Here is a 19,804-nt window from a genome sequence, read left to right as displayed (position 1 = left end):
TCCAGTCGCAGGGCCCAACCGCAGCTGCCCCTGCTGGGGGTACTGCCCCAGCTGTGTGGAGAAAGGATAGATGTGATAAGGACATGAGACCTCTCAGTGTAAACAGGGTGGAAAACACAGATCAGTTTGAGTTATTCAAAAAGTGTGTGTGTGTGTGTATGCCTGTGTATATAAGTGAGTCAGAGGAAATAAAGACAGAGCTAACGAGAGAGGGTGCGTTCACCTCAGACTCTTCCACTGTTCCTCTTAACTAAATGGAACTGCCTTAAAGCCCCATCCTGAGTAAAACGCCCCCTGAAATTAATGCATTACCACTGTCTCCACCGCCATTACCAATTCATGAAGGAGTGTTTTAAATGGCTGTGTCTCGCTCAGTCCCCATTATGCCGGTAAGAGTAGGGCTCATCCCGTAATCACACTGTAATGATCTCGGAATGAGACAGGAGGAGGTAGCATTACGGAATTCCCCCCCCCCACCCCCCCACCCCCAAGCTGGCCAAGACATGATCTCATCAGGAAGGCAGCGAGGCAGACAGCTCTCTGCTCTCCCAGACCTCCAACTCCCAAACGCAGCAGGGCATTGCCCCAGCTAGAGACAGACACTACCACCCCAGAGAGAAGTGAGGATTATCTGACACATTAGCTTAATGGAGGGGAAATAGATCTCCTGTTTAACTCCTCACAGGAGCTATGTGAGTAGGGGTTAAACAGAAGGGCCACCCCGTTCCCACTTCATATAGAACAACCTCATAGGGCAAGCTCATATAGGACAACCTCACTTAGGACAGCCTCATATAGGACAGACTCATATAGGACAACCTCATATGGACAACCACATATAGGACAACCTCATATAGGACAACCTCATATAGGACAGCCTCATATAGGACAACCTCATATAGGACAGACTCATATAGGACAACCTCATATAGGACAACCACATATAGGAAACCCTCATATAGGACAGCCTCATATAGGACAGCCTCATATAGGACAACCTCATATAGGACAGCCTCATATAGGACAGACTCATATAGGACAACCTCATAGGACAATCTCATATAGGACAACCACATATAGGACAACCTCATACAGAACAACCTCATATAGGACAGACTCATAGAGGACAACCTCATATAGGACAGACTCATATAGGACAATCTCATATAGGACAACCTCATATAGGACAACCTCATATAGGACAGACTCATATAGGACAACGTCATATAGGACAACCTCATATAGGACAGTCTCACCATCATCAACTCCTCTTCTGCTCCAGGAATCAATGAGCTTAGCCAATTGCCATGAAAAATTGCTTCTGCATCTTTCACAATGTAAATGGGGAAAAGAAAGATTATGATGGAAAGACTTTGGGAATTTGGGAAAAGCGAGTTTCTGGAAATTTTAGCAGGAAATGTTCTGAGCTTCACAGACTGTGAGCTGTTTGCGTGCATGCTTGCCCTGTACAGTTGAACATGGTCATTCCAAACTGCACAACATCCAATGAAAGCATTTTAGATTTAAGAAGGTGGTTTCTTCTGACCTTTGATGGCCTTTGTTTTGATGAGATATGTAGGAACCAGGTGGTCCAATGTGTTCCAGTGTGGTCAGAGCCGCCTGGACTGCAGAAGACTTGTCCCAGCACCACACAGAACCGGTATAGAAGCGCTGTAGCACAGAGACAATACTTTACAACACAGATTACACTATTATATCACACAGAGGCATTGCGGCACATAGATGTTTTACAACACGGATTACACTATTTTATAACAGAGATGCTCAGAGATGCATTGCAACACTTTATACCGCTAAAGCACAGAGATGTAACACAATGCAGATTACACTTTTACCGGACAGAGATGCATTACAACACATGACTCTATTACAGCCAAGAGATGCACTGTAGCATTACAGCAGTTTACACTAATAAAGCACAGAGATAAAACTACTACAGCACAAAGATGTACTGTAACAGAAATGCATTATAGCACAAATTACATCATTACAACACACCAATCTATTGTAGAGATGTTTTACAGCACAGTTTTACACTATTACTACACAGAGGTACATTACAGACGAGATTACACTACTATAGCACAAAGATGCATTGTGCCTCAGAGATCCATTGCAGAACAGATTACACTATTACAACACAGATTACACCGTTACAGCACAGAGATGCATTACAACACAGATTGCACCGTTACAGCACAGAGATGCATTACAACACAGACTGCACCGTTACAGCACAGAGATGCATTACAACACAGACTGCACCGTTACAGCACAGAGATGTATTACAACACAGATTGCACCGTTACAGCACAGAGATGCATTACAACACAGATTGCACCATTAAAGCACAGAGATGCATTATAAAACATGCATTCAAGTACAGAGATGCATTACTCCCTCAAGATGAATACCAGCCCAGGTGCATGATAGAACGATGATTCCATCCAGAAAAAATTACAGCGCAGAGATAGATTACAACACAGATTACACTACTACAGCACAGAGATTGATTACACAGAACAGAGACACATGAGGGCTGAGATGCTGTCCCTGTCTGGACTCAGTGGTGACACTATAATCAGATTTACACGCGCGGAGAGGTGTGTCCCGCTACCGGTATCTGTGAGGGCACCACCCGGCACACTGGCCTGACCCACTTCGGCTCTGACAGGGACCGCAGGGTCTGACACACACGGAGGAAAGATAGCACGGCACAGGCCGAGAAAAAGGGGAGTTTAACTCAGAAGGTCACCCTCCTATTTCGGTCACCCGGGCCCCACGCAGCCCCGAGGCTCGTTTCAGTGTCGCGTGCGCTCGGCTGCCCCCGCTCGCATTCGCCCGCCTCCGCCACAGAGTCGAAAGGGGGTCGCGCTCAGGTGAGATATTTTTACCCCCATAAATGTTCTCCGCTCTGTAGGTCGCAACCGCTCTTCCCCACACTCGCTGTTAGCGAACGTGAGTGACGTTTCGGAGTCGCTCCTCTGACACGGCTCTTTTTACCCTTTTTTACGATGCTCCACCCTTTTCCCCAGCGATCCCTTTCCCCGGTGCTGACCCTTGTCTTTGCCGGAAGGGCCTTTTAAAAAACGTTCCAGTCGTTCCGAAAGTGCGCAACATGGGGAGCAGCACCGTAAGAGCACAGCCGTTGTGTGCGGGAATCAGCTCAGGCGACAGTCTTTTCACCGAGGTCTTATTTTGTCTTCTGTATAATGAATAAAAACACTGGAGACTCGGTGAACTCTGGTGAACTACTGCTGTTATGGTTCCTGCACACTGGCACTTTTGATTTTAAGTGATTCTCTGCCGCCGCGGGGCAGGAGATGAAGGGGGATGGTGGAGGTTCTGGACTGCAACAGCGAGAATAATGCTAGCTGAACAGAATGTACTGTAATTTCTAAATGATGTGGATGCAAAGGCTAGTTCTTCAGCTGTTCTTCAGCTGTTCTTCAGCTGTTCTTCAGCTGTTCTTCAGCCCGAGCAGTTCCCCAGCCGCCGAGGGCAGCGGGTAGATACGATAGCAACGGAAAAAAACTCCTTCGACCGCTCCTTTTCAGAGGTCCCTGTAAACACTACCAGCATTTCTAGGTTCGGTTACACCTATTCCTGTTAATCAGCTCAGTGAAAATAATGGACAAGTACAGGTGTCGTAGTTTGAAGTGATCCATCTTAAATGAGGCCATTTTTAGTTTCATATGATGCAGAATTGAGAGTTTTCGTCGACCTCGTGCGTTCGCTGACCTCGTGCGTTTCCGTCGACCTCGTGCGTTTCCGTCGACCTCGTGCGTAACGGGTGCCGCTCTCTCTGCCAGCTCCGGAGTGTTACCCCGGAGGGCACCGGCTGCTGCGCGATCCGCATCGGAGCGTGGACTTCGACTCCACGGAGCTGCAGAACACGGCCATCCAGGACGTGATCTGTGACCACTCGCTGCCGGCTGGATGGTACCGGTTCAGCATCGGCAACAGGGCCGCCGAGATGCCAACGCGTTGCGTGGAGGTGAGGGAGGTCGCGGTTGCCGGCCCGAGGTCGGCCGAGGTGGCCCAGTAGAGACCCGCCGCTTACATCTGGATTTAGTCAGGAATGCAGAACAGCACCAGGCAGGAATCACAGTTATTTAGAAGTTCTGCTTTGATGCGGCTCCCGGCTTCTCCCTCTCTCTCTATCTATCTATCCATCCATCTATCTATCTATCTATCTATCTCTCTCTCTCTCTCTCTCTATCTATCTATCTATCTATCTATCTATCCATCCATCCATCTATCTATCTATCTATCTATCTATCTATCTATCTATCTATCTATCTATCTATCTATCTATCTATCTATCTATCTATCTATCTCTCTCTCTCTCTATCTATCTATCTATCTATCTATCTCTCTCTCTCTCTATCTATCTATCTATCTATCTATCTATCTATCTATCTATCTATCTATCTATCTATCTATCTATCTCTCTCTCTCTCTCTCTCTCTATCTATCTATCTATCTATCTATCTATCTATCTATCTATCTATCTCTCTCTCTCTCTCTCTCTCTCTCTCTCTCTCTCTCTCTCTCTCTCTCTCTCTCTCTCTCTCTCTCTCTCTCTCTCTCTCTCTCTCTATCCATCTATCTATCCCTCTCATCTGCATCCCCAGATGAACCACTGTGGGACCCAGGCTCCGGTGTGGCTATCCCTCACGGATACGCCGCTTCCCATTCCCGGCCAGGCTAGCCAGATGACGGCCTGTGCCACCTGGCAGTTCTTCCACCGCAGCACCAAGGACTGCTGCCTGTTCCGCATCCCCGTCACCGTGCGCAACTGCGGCCACTTCCTCCTCTACTTCCTGGAGCCCACGCAGGGATGCATGGGCTACTGTGCCCAAGGTGACTTCCCCTCATCTTCCTCGCCCCACCTTCACATGGACAGATATTACTCCATTCATCACCGGCACAATTTAAGAGAAAAGAAGGAAAGCGAAAAACGCTTTGGTTTAATCGGCTTTCACGAGGAGGTGCCCAATCCTAGTCAGTCTTGATCTAGCATCTTCACTTAATTGGAACTAGAAGCAAGTTACTTAACCAATTAGAAGTCAGCATTCACTTTGTACTGTGATAGTAGTTCCCAGCACTGCCACTGACCCAGGATCAGCAGAATGTCTGGAACACCATAAGCGCAAAAGTGAATCTGCAACTTTTATTGACTTTTATTAATAGGAATGTAGTTTCTGGCCTCCATTGTATTGCTCTTCACATATACATGACAAATGGAATGATATTTGTATTAGATTTAGATTAGATTGTATTAGATTAGATTGTATTTAGCTGTTTCAACCAAAATAATGTAATCAAAACAGAGACACAGAGCTAGATACACTTCTTTTAAACACATTTTTATTTTAAACACATTTTTATTTTAAACTCGGGGTCTAAACTGAAAATAACACATACACACTTATGTATCAAACAATACATAACGCTACACCTCACTCACGTACAGACTTACAGACGTACAGATTCATATACTGTATCTACCAGTTAAAAACAGTTTTCTATCATCAGTAATGGACAAAGGAGCTTCTCATACACTTCAGAACACAACATGCTCCCAGTTCCAAGTGTGAATCTGCAGGGGACTTCCATCCTGCCCTTCGTTTTTACGGGACGGGCGAGAATCATGGGGCAGTGGAAACAGGAGACCCAGGCCTAGGAGGGACAAGCAGGGAACACGGAGCCTGCCAGTCAGTAGGCAGGTCTGAGGACGAGGAGGAGACCAGCGACGAATCCAGGGTGTCCGGAGGCACGGCTATGGCGTTCAGTGGCGGGTCCGGGGCCGCGGGGAAGATCAGCTAAGGCAGGTCCGACAGGTCCAGAGGTGCGGGGACAGGCCGAGCGGCATCCACTATGCCGGGAACAGGAACTAGAACAGGCCGGGGAGGGTCATTCATGCCGAGAAACAGGAAGTAGCAGGGTGCCTGGTGGGACAGCCACCGGTACAGGTGGGATGATCCTGGAAGATTACAGACACAGAACCCCCTCGGCAGCTTCCCTCGAGTGAGCTTGCAGTTACGCCAGGGACCGTCTGTGCGTTCACGCCGCCTACTCATGTCTTGTTGTCTCTGGTTTGGCGGCGCTGAGACTTAACAGACCCGGACTGTGTGGGAACAGCCGGAGTCTTGTCCCAGAGGAACGGCCACCTCCCAGATTCTCCTTGAGTCCTTGGTGGGCTGCTTATTCCGTAACACGGAGCAGTCACAGGGGGGATGCGCACGTCGAGAAGAGCGAGCTTTACTAAGAGCAAATCCAGGATCACAGTCGTAGTCACAGTCTGGGGTCAATTTACCAACATGGAGAGTCTGGAAATGCATCTTCATAAACTAAACAAAAGCACATGAAGCCAAACAGGGGATAACAAGGAGGCTAGGAAACACGACAAACTAGGAATTACACACAGCAACCGAGGTTAGGATTAGCGTACAGCTAGACTTACAATACCCAGCAAAACGCAGGCAAAAAGGCAGGGCTTACGTACACGAACTATTACGAGTTAAACAAGACACGGGTGCAACTCATGAGAACAGCGAAAACCAAAACAAAGACTGGAATGAGAATGAAACAGCAACATGAGACAGGGATGCTAGGAGAGTGGCTAATTGTGGCAAAAAGTAACCATGGTGGATGCACTTCTGCTAGAACTGATAGATAACCCCTTTTATTGGCTCATGGTATCAGTCGTCTCCGTTAGTACTGTGTGCTGTGCACATTTCGCACAGACATCGTTTAACGGTTTCTTCTGGGCAGCGTAGAATGCATCGTCTTCATAATGCTTTAGTGGCAGAGTTGGACTGTTGTACTCATGCCTTTGGTAAACCTCTCCTGTTATCTATTATCTATTAGTCTAGCTCGGGGAAAGGCAGTCTTGGTGCTGTGAATGAAGCAGCCATCAACACATCAAGTCATCTGAGCAGATGGCCACTGCCCCGAGGACGGGTCAAGATGGGTCATTACTCTAGTTATGCGGGACTGCACAAAACCAGCAACCAGTGCGTTTGATATCAGGCTGTGGGCAGGGTGTCGGGACCAGATGTTTTTATAAGAACGATCCTTTCAGGTTCTGTTCCACAGCCAAAAAAAAAAATCAAAGAGAGAAAGTTAGAGAGAGAGAAGGAGAGAGAGATACTTGAAAACATGAATGCTTTCCTCTCCCTATGTAATCAATATTTTCACTCGCACACTCTTCCTTTTTCTCTCTTCTTCTGCGTCTGTCTTTATAAGAGGATTATAAGAGGCTCCATAAAGCGCCAGGCCAACATTTAATGAGCACAGATCTGCCGCGCCGCTGCAAGGCCGTGACAGACTGCCTCTCGCACGTAGCAGCGTTTCAGAGCTTCGGCAAACAAACAAAACTGTTTTGGTTTTGAGGGCTTCTGGGACAGAGGACCGCTCGATGCCTCCCATCATTTGTCCCGTGTATTTGTCCGACAGCACTCTTGGATTTCCGCTCGATCCCTCCCGTGTTCCGTTTTCTGTCCAGCTCCAATCACGCTGTCAGACTACAGTTACAATCCAAATGGTGTGGGGTTGTTTTTTGTTCGCCTCTCCTTTCAAACTCCAGTACCCACGTGTCCCTCGACAGAACATCAGAGGACCGCTGCCGTGCCGTTACACTCAAATTAGAAAACAAACGCGTTCTCTCTGGAATAGGTGCAACCCTCAAGGGAAGCCTGTGAGTTCGCTTTTGACTAGTTTTCCTCTAACAGTCATTTCAGAGTTCACGCCGAAAGCATGTCCAGCCAGTGAAGTGGAAGTCAACGGAGTGTGTACAGGTGAGAACTCAAGTTGACACAGATTTATTCACAGTATAATCTTGATGTAATAGACTCCAGTTCAAAAAGTCAATAGTCGTTTGTAAGAGTGAGTTAGTGAGGCTGTAAAAACTGCTCTCTCTCTCCAAGTATCTTCTGATAGATTGATTATGCCTATATACTGTTTAAATGCTCACAAAATGACTAGGGCCCTGATTTGTTCCTCAGGATGCAAACAATGCTTTAGAAAAGTGTGCACACACACACTCACACACACACACAGAAACCTTTGACACTTTTGTTGTTCAGCCTGTTTCCTTTAACTATAAAGGCGTTTCAGCTGCCTTTCACGCAGCAGCAGTGTGGAGCAGGGACGCGGGAGCGCGGTGCCCCCTGACCCTACGCTCGCCCCCTGACCCCACGCTTGCCCCCTGCCCCCAGCCAGGCCACCCCCGCTGCCAGGCCAGCCCCAGCTGAGCGCAGAGCTGGCAGGCAGCAGCGTGCAGCTTCGTTGTTCCTACAACGCTGCCCCCGGCGCCGGCCTGCTGGTCTACACTGTGGTGTGGGTGCGCTACACCTCAGCCAGCATGAAGGTGGAGCTGAGGAGGGACACGACCGCTCGGCTGCATGCCCTCGTGGAGATGGATGGAGTTCATTTCAGATTGGGCGAAACGGTAGGACATTAGAATAATTACAATGTACTGTCCAACACTTTCCAATAATGTGAGACTGCTTGACAGTTGTTGGGTGCCTGTCGTCAGTGCTGGGGTAAAGCCTCAGGGAAGATCTTTCCAGGCATTCATTCAGGTCTGGAAGAGTGGCCATGCGGATGCCTTGGGATAGGGATAGGACGGGAATAGGATAGGGATAGACCTAGAATAGGGATAGGGATAGGGATAGAGCTAGGATATGAATAAGGATAGAGCTAGGCTAGGGATAAGGATAGGGATAGATCTACGATATGGATAAGGATAGGGATAGACCTAGAATAGGGATAGGGATAGGGATAGAGCTAGGATATGAATAAGGATAGAGCTAGGCTAGGGATAAGGATAGGGATAGATCTACGATATGGATAAGGATAGGGATAGAGCTAGGATAGGGATAAGGATAGAGCTGGGATAAGGATAAGGATAGGGATAGAGCTAAGATAGGGATAGGGATAGAGCATAAGGATGGAGTTATGGATACAGATAGAATAGGGCGAAGGACAGAGACAGGGATAGTGGTGATGGAGGTGAAGTGGTGATGGAGGTGAAGTGGTGATGGAGGTGAAGAGGTGAAATACACTGTGACCAAGTCCCTCATGGTCCCTTATGGACTGGGGAGAACAAAATTTTGGAAAAGAGGATGACATCACAGGAAAAAAAAAAAAAGTTATGTTACTTCAAACTGTGGTAAGTTGAGCTAAATTACGTTAAACTGTGGTAAGTTGAGCTAAGTTACTTTAAACTGTGGTAAGTTGAGCTAAGTTACGTTAAACTGTGGTAAGTTGAGCTAAGTTACGTTAAACTGTGGTAAGTTGAGCTAAGTTACATTAAACTGTGGTAAGTTGAGCTAAGTTACTTTAAACTGTGGTAAGTTGAGCTAAGTTACTTTAAACTGTGGTAAGTTGAGCTAAGTTACGTTAAACTGTGGTAAGTTGAGCTAAGTTACGTTAAACTGTGGTAAGTTGAGCTAAGTTACTTTGTGTTGGCTTTGAACTCTTTTTGAAATTGCTCTAGTGGGCAGTTAGCCTCCACTCACACCACTCTACCCTCCTCCGACTGATCTCAGCAGTATCGTCATTCATTACCAGCTTGGTTCTCAATACACTTGGTGTTCCTTTGAGAACTCCTATCTCCTCTGAACAGTCTAAGGTGATGTCCCCCTGAGCTTATGTACCTCTGCTCCGGTAAGACCACAGGAGAACAGGAGCTCAGGCAGCAGGTGTAGACACGGGGTTTAACACTAATCCCCTGTGACCTTTGCCAAAAGTTCAACCTCTGTTCAAAAGGGAGCTCATTCAGACAGCAGGAGAGACCAAACAAGCCCAAAGCAAACAGGGACAATGCTGAAGTCCATTGCCCATAAAGTCCAGCACCACTTTGCTTCTAATCTTTCAGGAAAGAGGTTCTGGATTTTGCTTTGCACACTGCATGTACACTGCCTGGCCAAAAAAAAAAAAAGGTCACCACCTGGATTTAACTGCACAAATAGGTAAGAGCCTCCCATTGGATAATTACTGCATGGGTCATTATGTTTCAGCTGGCAACAAGTTATTTAACCCTAACAGATGTGGCTAGTAGCTTCTCATTTGTCAAAAGACACAGCCTGTGGTCGTGGAAAAGATGTTAATCTGTTTCAGAAGGGTCAAATTATTGGTATGCATCAAGCAGAGAAAACATCTAAGGAGATTGCTGAAGCTACTAAAATCGGGTTAAGAACCGTCCAATGCATTATTAAAAAGTGGAAGGACAGTGGGGAAACATCATCTTCGAGGAAGGAATGTGGTCAGAAAAAAATCCTGAATGATCGTGATCAGCGATCACTTAAACGTGTGGTGAAATCAGATCATAGAAAAACAACAGTTGAACTCAGGGATATGTTTAATAGTGAAAGTAAGAGCATTTCCACATACACAATGCAAAGGGAACTCAAGGGATTGGGACTAAACAGCTGTGTAGCCTTAGGAAAACTACTTGTCAGTGAGGCTAACTGGCAAAAACAGCTTCAATTTGCTAGGGAGCATAAAGATTGGACTCTGGAGCAATGGAAGAAGGTCATGTGGTCTGATGAGTCCAGATTTACCCTGTTCCAGAGTGATGGGCATATCAGGGTAAGAAGAGAGGCAGCTGAAGTGATGCACCCATCATGCCCAGTGCCTACCGTACAAGCCTGTGGGGGCAGTGCTATGATCTGGGGTTGCTGCAGTTGGTCAGGTCTAATGACCAGGTTATTCCATCAGTGGATTTTTTCTTCCCTGATGGCACGGGCATATTCCAAGATGACAATGCCAGGATTCATCGGGCTCAAATTGGGAAAGAGTGGTTCAACGTGCATGAGACATCATTTTCACACATGGAACCCCATTGAGAATCTTTGAGATGTGCTGGAGAAGACTTTATGCAGTGATCCAAATCTCCCATCATCAATACAAGATCTTGGGGAAAAATTAATATAACTCTGGACAGAAATAAATGTTGTGACAATTCAGAAGCTTGTGGAAACGATGCCACAGTGAATGTGTGCCGTAATCAAAGCTAAAGGCAATCCAATGAAATATTAATGTGTGACCTTTTTTTGGCCAGGCAGTGTGTTTACATTTTGGTACTGATAACATGGATGCAGGTGAACGTTTGTATGTTTGTGTGTGTGTGTGGTGCTGTAGAGTGTGTGTTATGGAGGCTCTAGGGAGTCTAGGCCTGTGCTGGGTCATGAGGTCACCTGAAACATGTGCCAAACCTGGACTTAGTCAATCTTTCTCATCCACACACACACACACACACACACACACACACACACACACACACACGTGTATATGCAGACACGTACAAGCAGACAGACAGATTTGTGCACATGCCATAGAATTTTAATTCAAGGTCATGAGCTGGCAGCTGAAATGTCTCTTACCTGGCAGCTATCCTGTTCTTGCTCCATACTTTAGTACAGAGGCCAAAAAAGTGTCACTTTGCAGTTACTTAACGACTGCACTATGGCTACAGTCTTAGCAGGACTATCCATATAAGCACTTACTTAGAGTGCAGTAGATTACCCACAGACTCCTTCCTTAATATGCTGCTAGATGGCCAACGTTTTTATTAGCGTCAGATGCTGCAGTGTGTAGGTTTTCCGACCCCGTTGGGAGCTTTTCTGCCCATGTAAATCAACCTTGCGTCTCTACACAGTTAATTAGACTCATTTGTAAGGTATTCGTTCCTGTCGATTGCATCTCGGAACGGAATGACGAAGTCGTGTAATCATAGAGCTGACTATTGTGGTTTGATTGACAGTACTCCTGCAGCGTGTCCACGCACCTGATCAACTCCTCGACCGTCCAGTCTGCCCCCAGAGAAAGCGCAGGGTTTTTCGCTGGAATTAAGGTACATCTGCTGTCATACTTAAGTATGGCTTAAAGAGAATTTATAGGCTACAGTGTCAATTTGCTGCATACTATTTGCAAACGTGCAGTTTGATATATATATATATATATATATATATATATATATATATATATATATATACATACACACACACACACACACACACACACACACACACACACACACACACACACACACACTAAACTGTGATAAACCTCTGCCAGACTATATGTACAATTAAACTCTCATCAAGCAATATCCTATAAATGTATATATTCTGTGGAGTATATACAGGACTCTTGCTCCTGTTTGCAGTTTGTTCCAGACGCTCTGCACATCCGCGAGGATGGCAAGGAACACTCGCTCGTGGTGCACAGCTCCGTGCCGATCTCCTGTTACGGATCGGAGCCAGGCTGCTGCTGCAGTCTCCCCTTAGCGCTCAGCGTGCGCGAGGCAGGTGCGCGTGCTTCTGCATTTGGAAAGGCCAGATAAGGACAACATTATGTTGGGGTGTTTTTGGGGTACGCTATAAATGCACATAAGTGCTATCAAACAATATAGTACTATAGCTTTTACGTGTATGGATGTGCCCAGCTAGTCTTGTTAATCAGCTGCCAAATTGCAGTATAAATATCACGAAAAGTAAAATGGCTAGATAGTTACCTTAGTTAAGAGTTCCAGATCATTCCCACAAATTATAATAATATCAAAGTGATTGCTGTGATTCTGTACTACACGGCTCCCTCCATGTGAGGGACCCACACTATGGAGCATAAACTGGTTCATTAGAGGACTACAAAGCCATTTGATTCTTCATCTCAGCTACACTTTATAGAAAAGAATAATATTGTTTGCTATTTTTTGGTGGTTAAAATTACTTATCTCACCTTTCAACAACCTTCTGCCTTTAAACAGCCTTTGTCATTAAATTAACTCAAATATCTTAAATTAGGAGAGAGTACAATTTGAAGTTGGCAAGAAGACATTTTCAGATAATTCATTTCAAGAGAAACTATGTTTTGGGCATATTGATTTGGTGTTTCTGTGTGCTGCCTAAATCACACTGGTTATCATTTGCCTCCCTGCCCTTCCCAACACACACACACACACACACACACACACATGCACGCACAGAAACAAACACACACTCAAAATGTTTCTTAGCTTTGCATGCCAAACACAAATTTTGTTTTCAGAATTTCACTATTAGCCAGTTTTTTTCCGCAGTGTACATTTATATTTATGCCATGTAGACGATGCTTTTATCCAGAGTGACTTACAAATATGCTTTACACTCACATATCATGTATATTAAGCAATGCCAAGTGTTGCCCCTATGTGTTGGCACACTATTGCTAGGTATGGAAGACACTCCTGAGGCCAAATATCGGCAAACACATTTTAGAAGTTTGTAAATAGCCTTAAACAGCCTTGTTTATGAATAACAAATATATACTTGCTGTAAAATGTAATAGTCACTTATAAATGATACCTGATACAAAAAAATAAAATAAATAAAATCTAAAACAGATTTGAATTCAGGATAAAAGGGACTATTTCACATTTACCCAAAGTAACTTACAATTCTGACTGAACACAGCTTGAGCAGTGGAGGGTTAAGGGTCTCGCTCAGGGGCCCAACAGTCATTGTATCTGGCAACCTTCTGACTTCTAGTCAGGCACCTTGACCACTAAGCTAGCACTACCACTGTAGCCCAGTGTTATTAAATGAGATTCAGTGAAGTAACTCGCTACTTGTCTTTTTACTAGACACTTTCTTATTTTTACTTAAGTAACTATTTACTTTAAGTAATAAAGGGCTACTTTTACTTCTACTTGAGTAATTATTATTTCAAAGTAAGCATAATTTCACTTGAGCACAGTTTAGTCTTAACTGCTTGTTTGTTTAGATCACTGTGCTTTACTCGTTTTTTCCATTAGTCAGCCCTTTTCCTGCTTTTCTGCTTTTCCTGCTTACTTTTAAACATTTTTTAATAAAAGAGCATATTCCATTAAAGAAACAGCCATTTCCCCCCTTTTATTTTTACTATATGCAGATTTTCTTAGACCACATCAACCCTCAGTTTCAGACTACAGGGCCCCTCGAATGTTCTCGAGCTTTATTCTCAAAAGGTCCAAAACACTCGTCACGTATTCGTTTCTTTGCTTTCTTTCTTTGTTTCCTCTTCGCCGCGTTTCAGACGGCGTGATGTCGGCAACGCCGAACGTGGCGCTGTCCTCCTGTCGGCTGGAGCTCGCGTCCCAGGCGTGCCGCGGCGGCGTGTGCGCGCGCGCTGCCGTCGCCCTCACCGCGGTAACCGATTTCACTCGCGACGGAAACCGAGCGAGCCTGCTGAGCGCGCGGCCCGCCGGCGGTAGCCCGCGACTTTGGCGAGGATACGCGCCCACGCCCGTGAAGGTCAGAACATGATTAAATGGAGAAAGAGTGATGAACTAGCAACTGATTGCCCCCTCAACCCACAAAGGATTAGCGGGATTTGCAACGAGTGAGAGTAATTTCATTAATTTAATTCTGTTTTGTTACTAATTATATCATAATTAACGCTTAAGGATTTTGAGCGTCCAACCTCGCTGTGACCAAATCACAAGTAACTCTCACACAAACGCTGTCATGTCAGAAACTAATGTATAATGGGACGTTCATATGTGATCATAGGACGGGCTGGAAAATGGGAATTTCAGGATTATTTTAGTGTGAATGTAATGTGATGTAACCTAGACAAGCTTGTCCCATTCAGTTCATCTTGTACCTTTAATTTCACCTTGAAGCCGCCTAATCGCTTTCACAATTATTTCTGAAAGTAATCTGTAATAAACCACATATGGGGGAAATGTCCGCTATGTTGCTAGACAACACACACGCACACATTTTGTCAGTGTAATCTCTTGTCTGCTGTAAGTGGCCCCAAACCACCATCTGTGTTTGGAATAAATGAAAGAGCCTCTCTGTTTTGCTGTAGCATAGCCTTTAATCATGGTGTGCCCTGCCTTGTGATCAGACTGCTAGGTTTCCTTCGCAAAACTGCTTTACTTTGTCTCGGTAGATTGGTTGGTCTCCAAACACCACAGGACCGCCTTTAAACACTGCCTTGAACTTTTACACTTTTTCAATGGTTCTGTAAATAGTCTCCTCTTCAGAAGTATTCTGTACATTGCAAAATAAGGGCACTAATCTCTTTTGGGGGCTCGTGGAACTGTTCGCAGTGATGTCATCTCCTGTATGTTGGCTCCGAATTGCTGATCCATCTAGGGCTAATGTTTTATATCTGACCTGACTTCTCCTATTCTTATTGTGGTGCTAAGTTTGCTATGTTGTTCCCGGAGCACTTCCAGGGAACCGGCGCCTGTTCCGAGATGATTCCTCCGTGTTTCTCTGTCTCTCTCAGGTCACGGTTCAGGATGTCCCCACCAGCAGCTGTTACTCCCTCACCGATCCACACATTCTCACCTTCGACGGCAGGTAACAAGGCCTCTGGGATGGCTGGAGCCAGTTCCTCTCCAACACGGCTCCGCCTCTCCAGCATGGCCCCGCCTCTCTCTCGCCTTACCTTCATTTTACTTTCAGAAAGTCACAGTTGTTTGTTTTTCGTACCTTGGTGTGATTCTGAGCATTATCTTCTGTCGATGAAAGCGGAGGGCGAAAAAGGAGAAGGTCACTCTGTCTTTTAAGGTGTGAACGCCACGGTTGTTTACCCGTGCACAGAGCTCCGTGTTCTTTGCTTTAGCACAGACGGAGCGATCTTTAGGAAAACATATGGGATGTGTCCTCATTAAGACCCATGTCCTTGACAGGTTCAGGTCTCCAGTCTCAGCATTCTCCTTTGCAGAGGCGAGAGAGAGAGAGATGTGTGGTGCACCTCATCCGCACACAAGATCACACTTGACGTTATTCTCTATTAAATTATGCATTGTTCTTTTTTTTTCTTTTTTTTAAACTTTTTTTTTTTTCCCCCTGACACTTAAAACTATTTTAATTGAAGCACCATGCATAGGCTGGATTTCAGATTCATTATGTGTATGACATTTCCCTCTCTCTCTCTCTCTCTCTCTCTCTCGCGCTCTCTCTCTCACTCTCTCTCTCTCTCTCTCTCTCTCTCTCTCTCTCCCTCTCTCTCCCTCTCTCTCTCTCTCCCTCTCTCTCTCTCTCTCTCTCTCTCTCTCTCTCCCTCTCTCACTCTCTCTCACTCTCTCCCTCTCTCTCCCTCTCTCTCTCTCTCTCTCTCTCTCTCTCTCTCTCTCTCTCTCTCGCCCCCTTGCTATCACACAAGTTTGTAGTCCTTGGAGAGGCCATATAAAAAGCCCCTAATGTCTATTAAACTACTTTTAAAGGGCAACTATAAAGAGCCTACTGTTACTGTATCTTCTGTATTTCTAGCCATAGCCACCATCTACGTGCCATGATGGCTAGATCAAACAGAGTTTGAGCTTATTTTTCATAACCTTTAAAATTCACAAAGGTTACATCAAAAAACACTTACACCGAGTGCACAATTATTAGGCAAGTTGTATTTTTGAGGATTCTTTTTTATTATTGAACAACTACAGTGCTCTCAGTCAATCCAATATGTTAATAAACCTCGAGCCTGAATATTTAATAAAGGAAAAGTGAGGTTTTGGCTTTCTTTTCCCATCACAACTGTTTATTTGCATCTGTTAAAAGTGAGAATAATAAACAAACAACTCAAAATTTACAAAGAAACATTTATGACATTTCATTAAAAAAAACCCCAAAAAACCCCCCAAACTGACCAATATAGCTCCCCTTCTTTTAAATAACAGTCATAAGCCTTCCATTCTTGGAGTCTGTAAGTTTCTTAATCTGTTGACGATCAACTTTTTGTGCAGCAGCAACCTCACCCTGAGAGCTGTACTGTTTTCCTTGACTGTAAATCTCCCGTTTAAGAAGGGCCCACAAGTTCTCAGTAGGGTTTAGGTCAGGTGAGGAAGGGCGCCATGTCATTATTCTTTCATCTTTAAGGCCTTTACTGGCCAGCCACGCAGTGGAGTACTTTGATGCATGCGATGGAGCATTGGCCTGCATAAAAATCATGGTCTTGTTGAAACATGCAGATGTTTTCCTGTACCACTGCTTGAAGAAAGTGTCTTCTAAAAACTGGCAGTAGGTTTGAGGGTTGATTTTGAGTCCATCTTCAACCCAACTTGCTCCTCTTTAATAATGCCAGCCCATAGCGGTACCCCACCTCCGCCTTGCTGGCGTCTGAGTCGATGTGGAGCTCTGTGCCCGTAACTGATTCAGACACGGGCCCATCCGTCTGGTCCATCAAGAGTCACTCTTGTCTCATCAGTCCAGAAAACCTTTGAAAAATCTCTCTTCAGATACTTCTTGGCCCAGTCTTGACGTTTCACCTTATGTGTTCAGTGGTGGTCAGGTTTCAGCCTTCTTTACCCTGGCCTTGTCTCTGAGTACTGAACACCTTGTACTTCTGGGCACTCCAGGGAGGTTGCAGTTCTGGAATATGACAGCACAGGAGGATGACGGGTTCCTGGACGCTTCACGTTTGATTCTTCTCAAATCTTTGACTGTTGCAACAAAACGACTGATGGTTCTGTGATCACGCCCCAGTGTTAAGAGTGCTATATCCCTCTCAAAGACTTTATACAATTTTTTACTTTTCAGAGTCTCTTTTTTGGCCAATTTTTGCCTGAGGTAAAGAAGCTTCCTAATTCTGCACACCTTGTTATAGGGTTTTGATCTCCTTAGGCCACACCCTCCCTCATTACACAAATATACATCCCCTGATATGCTTAAATCCAATAAGCATTCAAGTTTATACAGCTTGGAGTTGGAAAATATGCATAAAAATGATGATATGGTCAAAATACTCTCTTGCCTAATAATTGTGCACACAGTGTAGATGTCCTAATGCTCTAATTTTTGTATCTGTTGGCTAAGATGAACTCCTAGCTCTGGTTTCTGAATGTCTTCATTAGCTCATAAGTAGTTTGGGTCTCGTTACGACTTGCATTCTATAAGCCCCACATGTTCATAAACACTGAATATTTATGGAAAGTGAAGACACAAGGTCCTTTTCACATTCTGATCTGCACCGTGCAAGTTTCAGGGACTACGGCATCTTACTGTGAACAGGGTTCATGGGAATAAGATAATGACACAGTTATAAGTTTATGCGTCCATCAGTCTTAGAGACCTGTAAAGATAATCACCCGGTGTGCCTTACATGCTAATACGACGATGTTATGAAACAGACCCCTACTGTGCATGTTAATGCGAAGCTGTTTTTCCGTGACCGCAACCCCCAGACGCTTTGACAACCGGCAGACTGGGACGTTCGTGCTGTGCAGGAGCGCCAGCCGAGCGTTTGAGGTCCACGTGCGGCAGCAGGACTGTGGTGGCCGCCATTACCCCGTCACCTGCACCTGCGGACTAGCGGCGCGGGAGGGCAACCAGGTCGTGACCTTCGACATGTGCAGGGGCCAGCTGCAAGAGACACGCCCCCAGCTGTTCATTAAGAATTTGGGACCTCCCTTGGCCAATGAGGTTAAGATTCTCGAGACACATCGGGGCAAAAAAGTGACGGTATGTCTTTCGTTGAAGTAATAAAATAATGATGAACTTAGCACCCTGTACATCACCACTGAAGCTGATTTCACCACCCCCTCAACAGGGGAGGGGCTAACCATCAAACATGCAAAAACTTATTCTGACCATGTGCCACAGACACCGATAACTCATTGTTAAGAACGCCAGATCGATGACTCTTCGTTAATGGTACAAGCCGGTTAAGTGAAACCAGGTGGCGTCATGCTGAATTGAAGCAATTAGACCGCTGAAGCTGCATCATCTTCTACTTACATCAGGTACTCTGGATCTGAAGGTCCTGTCAATTAGAAAAAGGTATGAGGTTTTGAAATCAACCTCCACCTCACTCTGCGCTGAACCAAAATGGATCCTTTGGAAAAATGATGTTGTTTAAAAGGTCAAAAATTGAAATTTGCTATAAGCAAGCTAACAATACTACATGTTGTATTAATGTCATAAGCCTGGCGACCTCTACTGTTACTGTAGTTTAGTTACTCACTTATTTACTCACTTATTTACTCGCTTATTTTATTTGCTTTGGCTTTTTAAACTTCATTTTTTATCAAGCCAGCTACTGTTCAACGCGAACAGTCTTGAAAAAAAGCTGCCAAACTGTGTAGAGATTTTGATATCTTTTATTGATATCTTTATCAATCATGCAGCAACATTCGTATTTTGAGTCCTTAGTCTCATAATTCAGAGGATCCACTGACTTTTGGGAGAAGTGAAGCAATTTGAGGTGATTTTTCAAATGCACTGTTCATTTTAGCCATTGGGAAAAACACCCTTTAGACACGGAGTTCCTAATACGGGCATGACGACAATACTGTACTGTGGTTTGTACTGTGGTCTGTCTGTACTGCCTGTACTGTGGTCTGTCCATACTGTGGTTTGTACTGTGGTTTGAACTGTGGTCTGTCCGTACTGTGGTTTGTACTGGGGTGTGTCCGTACTGCGGTTTGTACTGTGGTGTGTCTGTACTGTGGTTTGAACTGTGGTCTGTCCGTACTGTGGTTTGTACTGTGGTGTGTCTGTACTGTGGTTTGTACTGTGGTGTGTCCGAACTGTGGTTTGTACTGTGGTGTGTCTGTACTGTGATCTGTCCATACTGTGGTTTGTACTGTGGTGTGTCTGTACTGTGGTTTGTACTGTGGTCTGTCTGTACTGCCTGTACTGTGGTCTGTCTGTATTGTGGTTTGTACTGTGGTCTGTCTGTACTGTGGTTTGTACTGTGGTCTGTTTAAATTGTGGTTTGTACTGTGGTGTGTCTGTACTGTGGTGTGTCCGTACTGTGGTTTGTACTGTGGTTTGTACTGTGGTGTGTCTGTATTGTG

The 19,804-nt window shown here is 45.1% G+C and overlaps 1 protein-coding gene across 1 annotated transcript in view; it reads left to right on the top strand.

The window, feature by feature from the left end:
* si:ch211-246m6.5 (von Willebrand factor D and EGF domain-containing protein) overlaps positions 1-19,804 on the top strand; it is a 69,110-nt gene that overhangs the window by 2,901 nt on the left and 46,405 nt on the right. The window contains exons 2-10 of the mRNA XM_035521143.1: positions 3,834-4,018; positions 4,659-4,887; positions 7,761-7,826; positions 8,247-8,479; positions 11,798-11,887; positions 12,203-12,344; positions 14,089-14,306; positions 15,295-15,368; positions 18,191-18,467. Coding sequence (XP_035377036.1) covers positions 3,834-4,018; positions 4,659-4,887; positions 7,761-7,826; positions 8,247-8,479; positions 11,798-11,887; positions 12,203-12,344; positions 14,089-14,306; positions 15,295-15,368; positions 18,191-18,467 — 1,514 coding nt within the window. The remainder of the gene's footprint in view (positions 1-3,833; positions 4,019-4,658; positions 4,888-7,760; positions 7,827-8,246; positions 8,480-11,797; positions 11,888-12,202; positions 12,345-14,088; positions 14,307-15,294; positions 15,369-18,190; positions 18,468-19,804) is intronic.

Source organism: Electrophorus electricus, chromosome 21 (genome assembly GCF_013358815.1).
Source record: "Electrophorus electricus isolate fEleEle1 chromosome 21, fEleEle1.pri, whole genome shotgun sequence".
Taxonomy (NCBI): Eukaryota; Metazoa; Chordata; class Actinopteri; order Gymnotiformes; family Gymnotidae; genus Electrophorus; species Electrophorus electricus.
The sequence above is the reverse complement of the archived record's forward strand: the minus strand, read 5'-3'. Positions and strand labels throughout refer to the sequence as shown.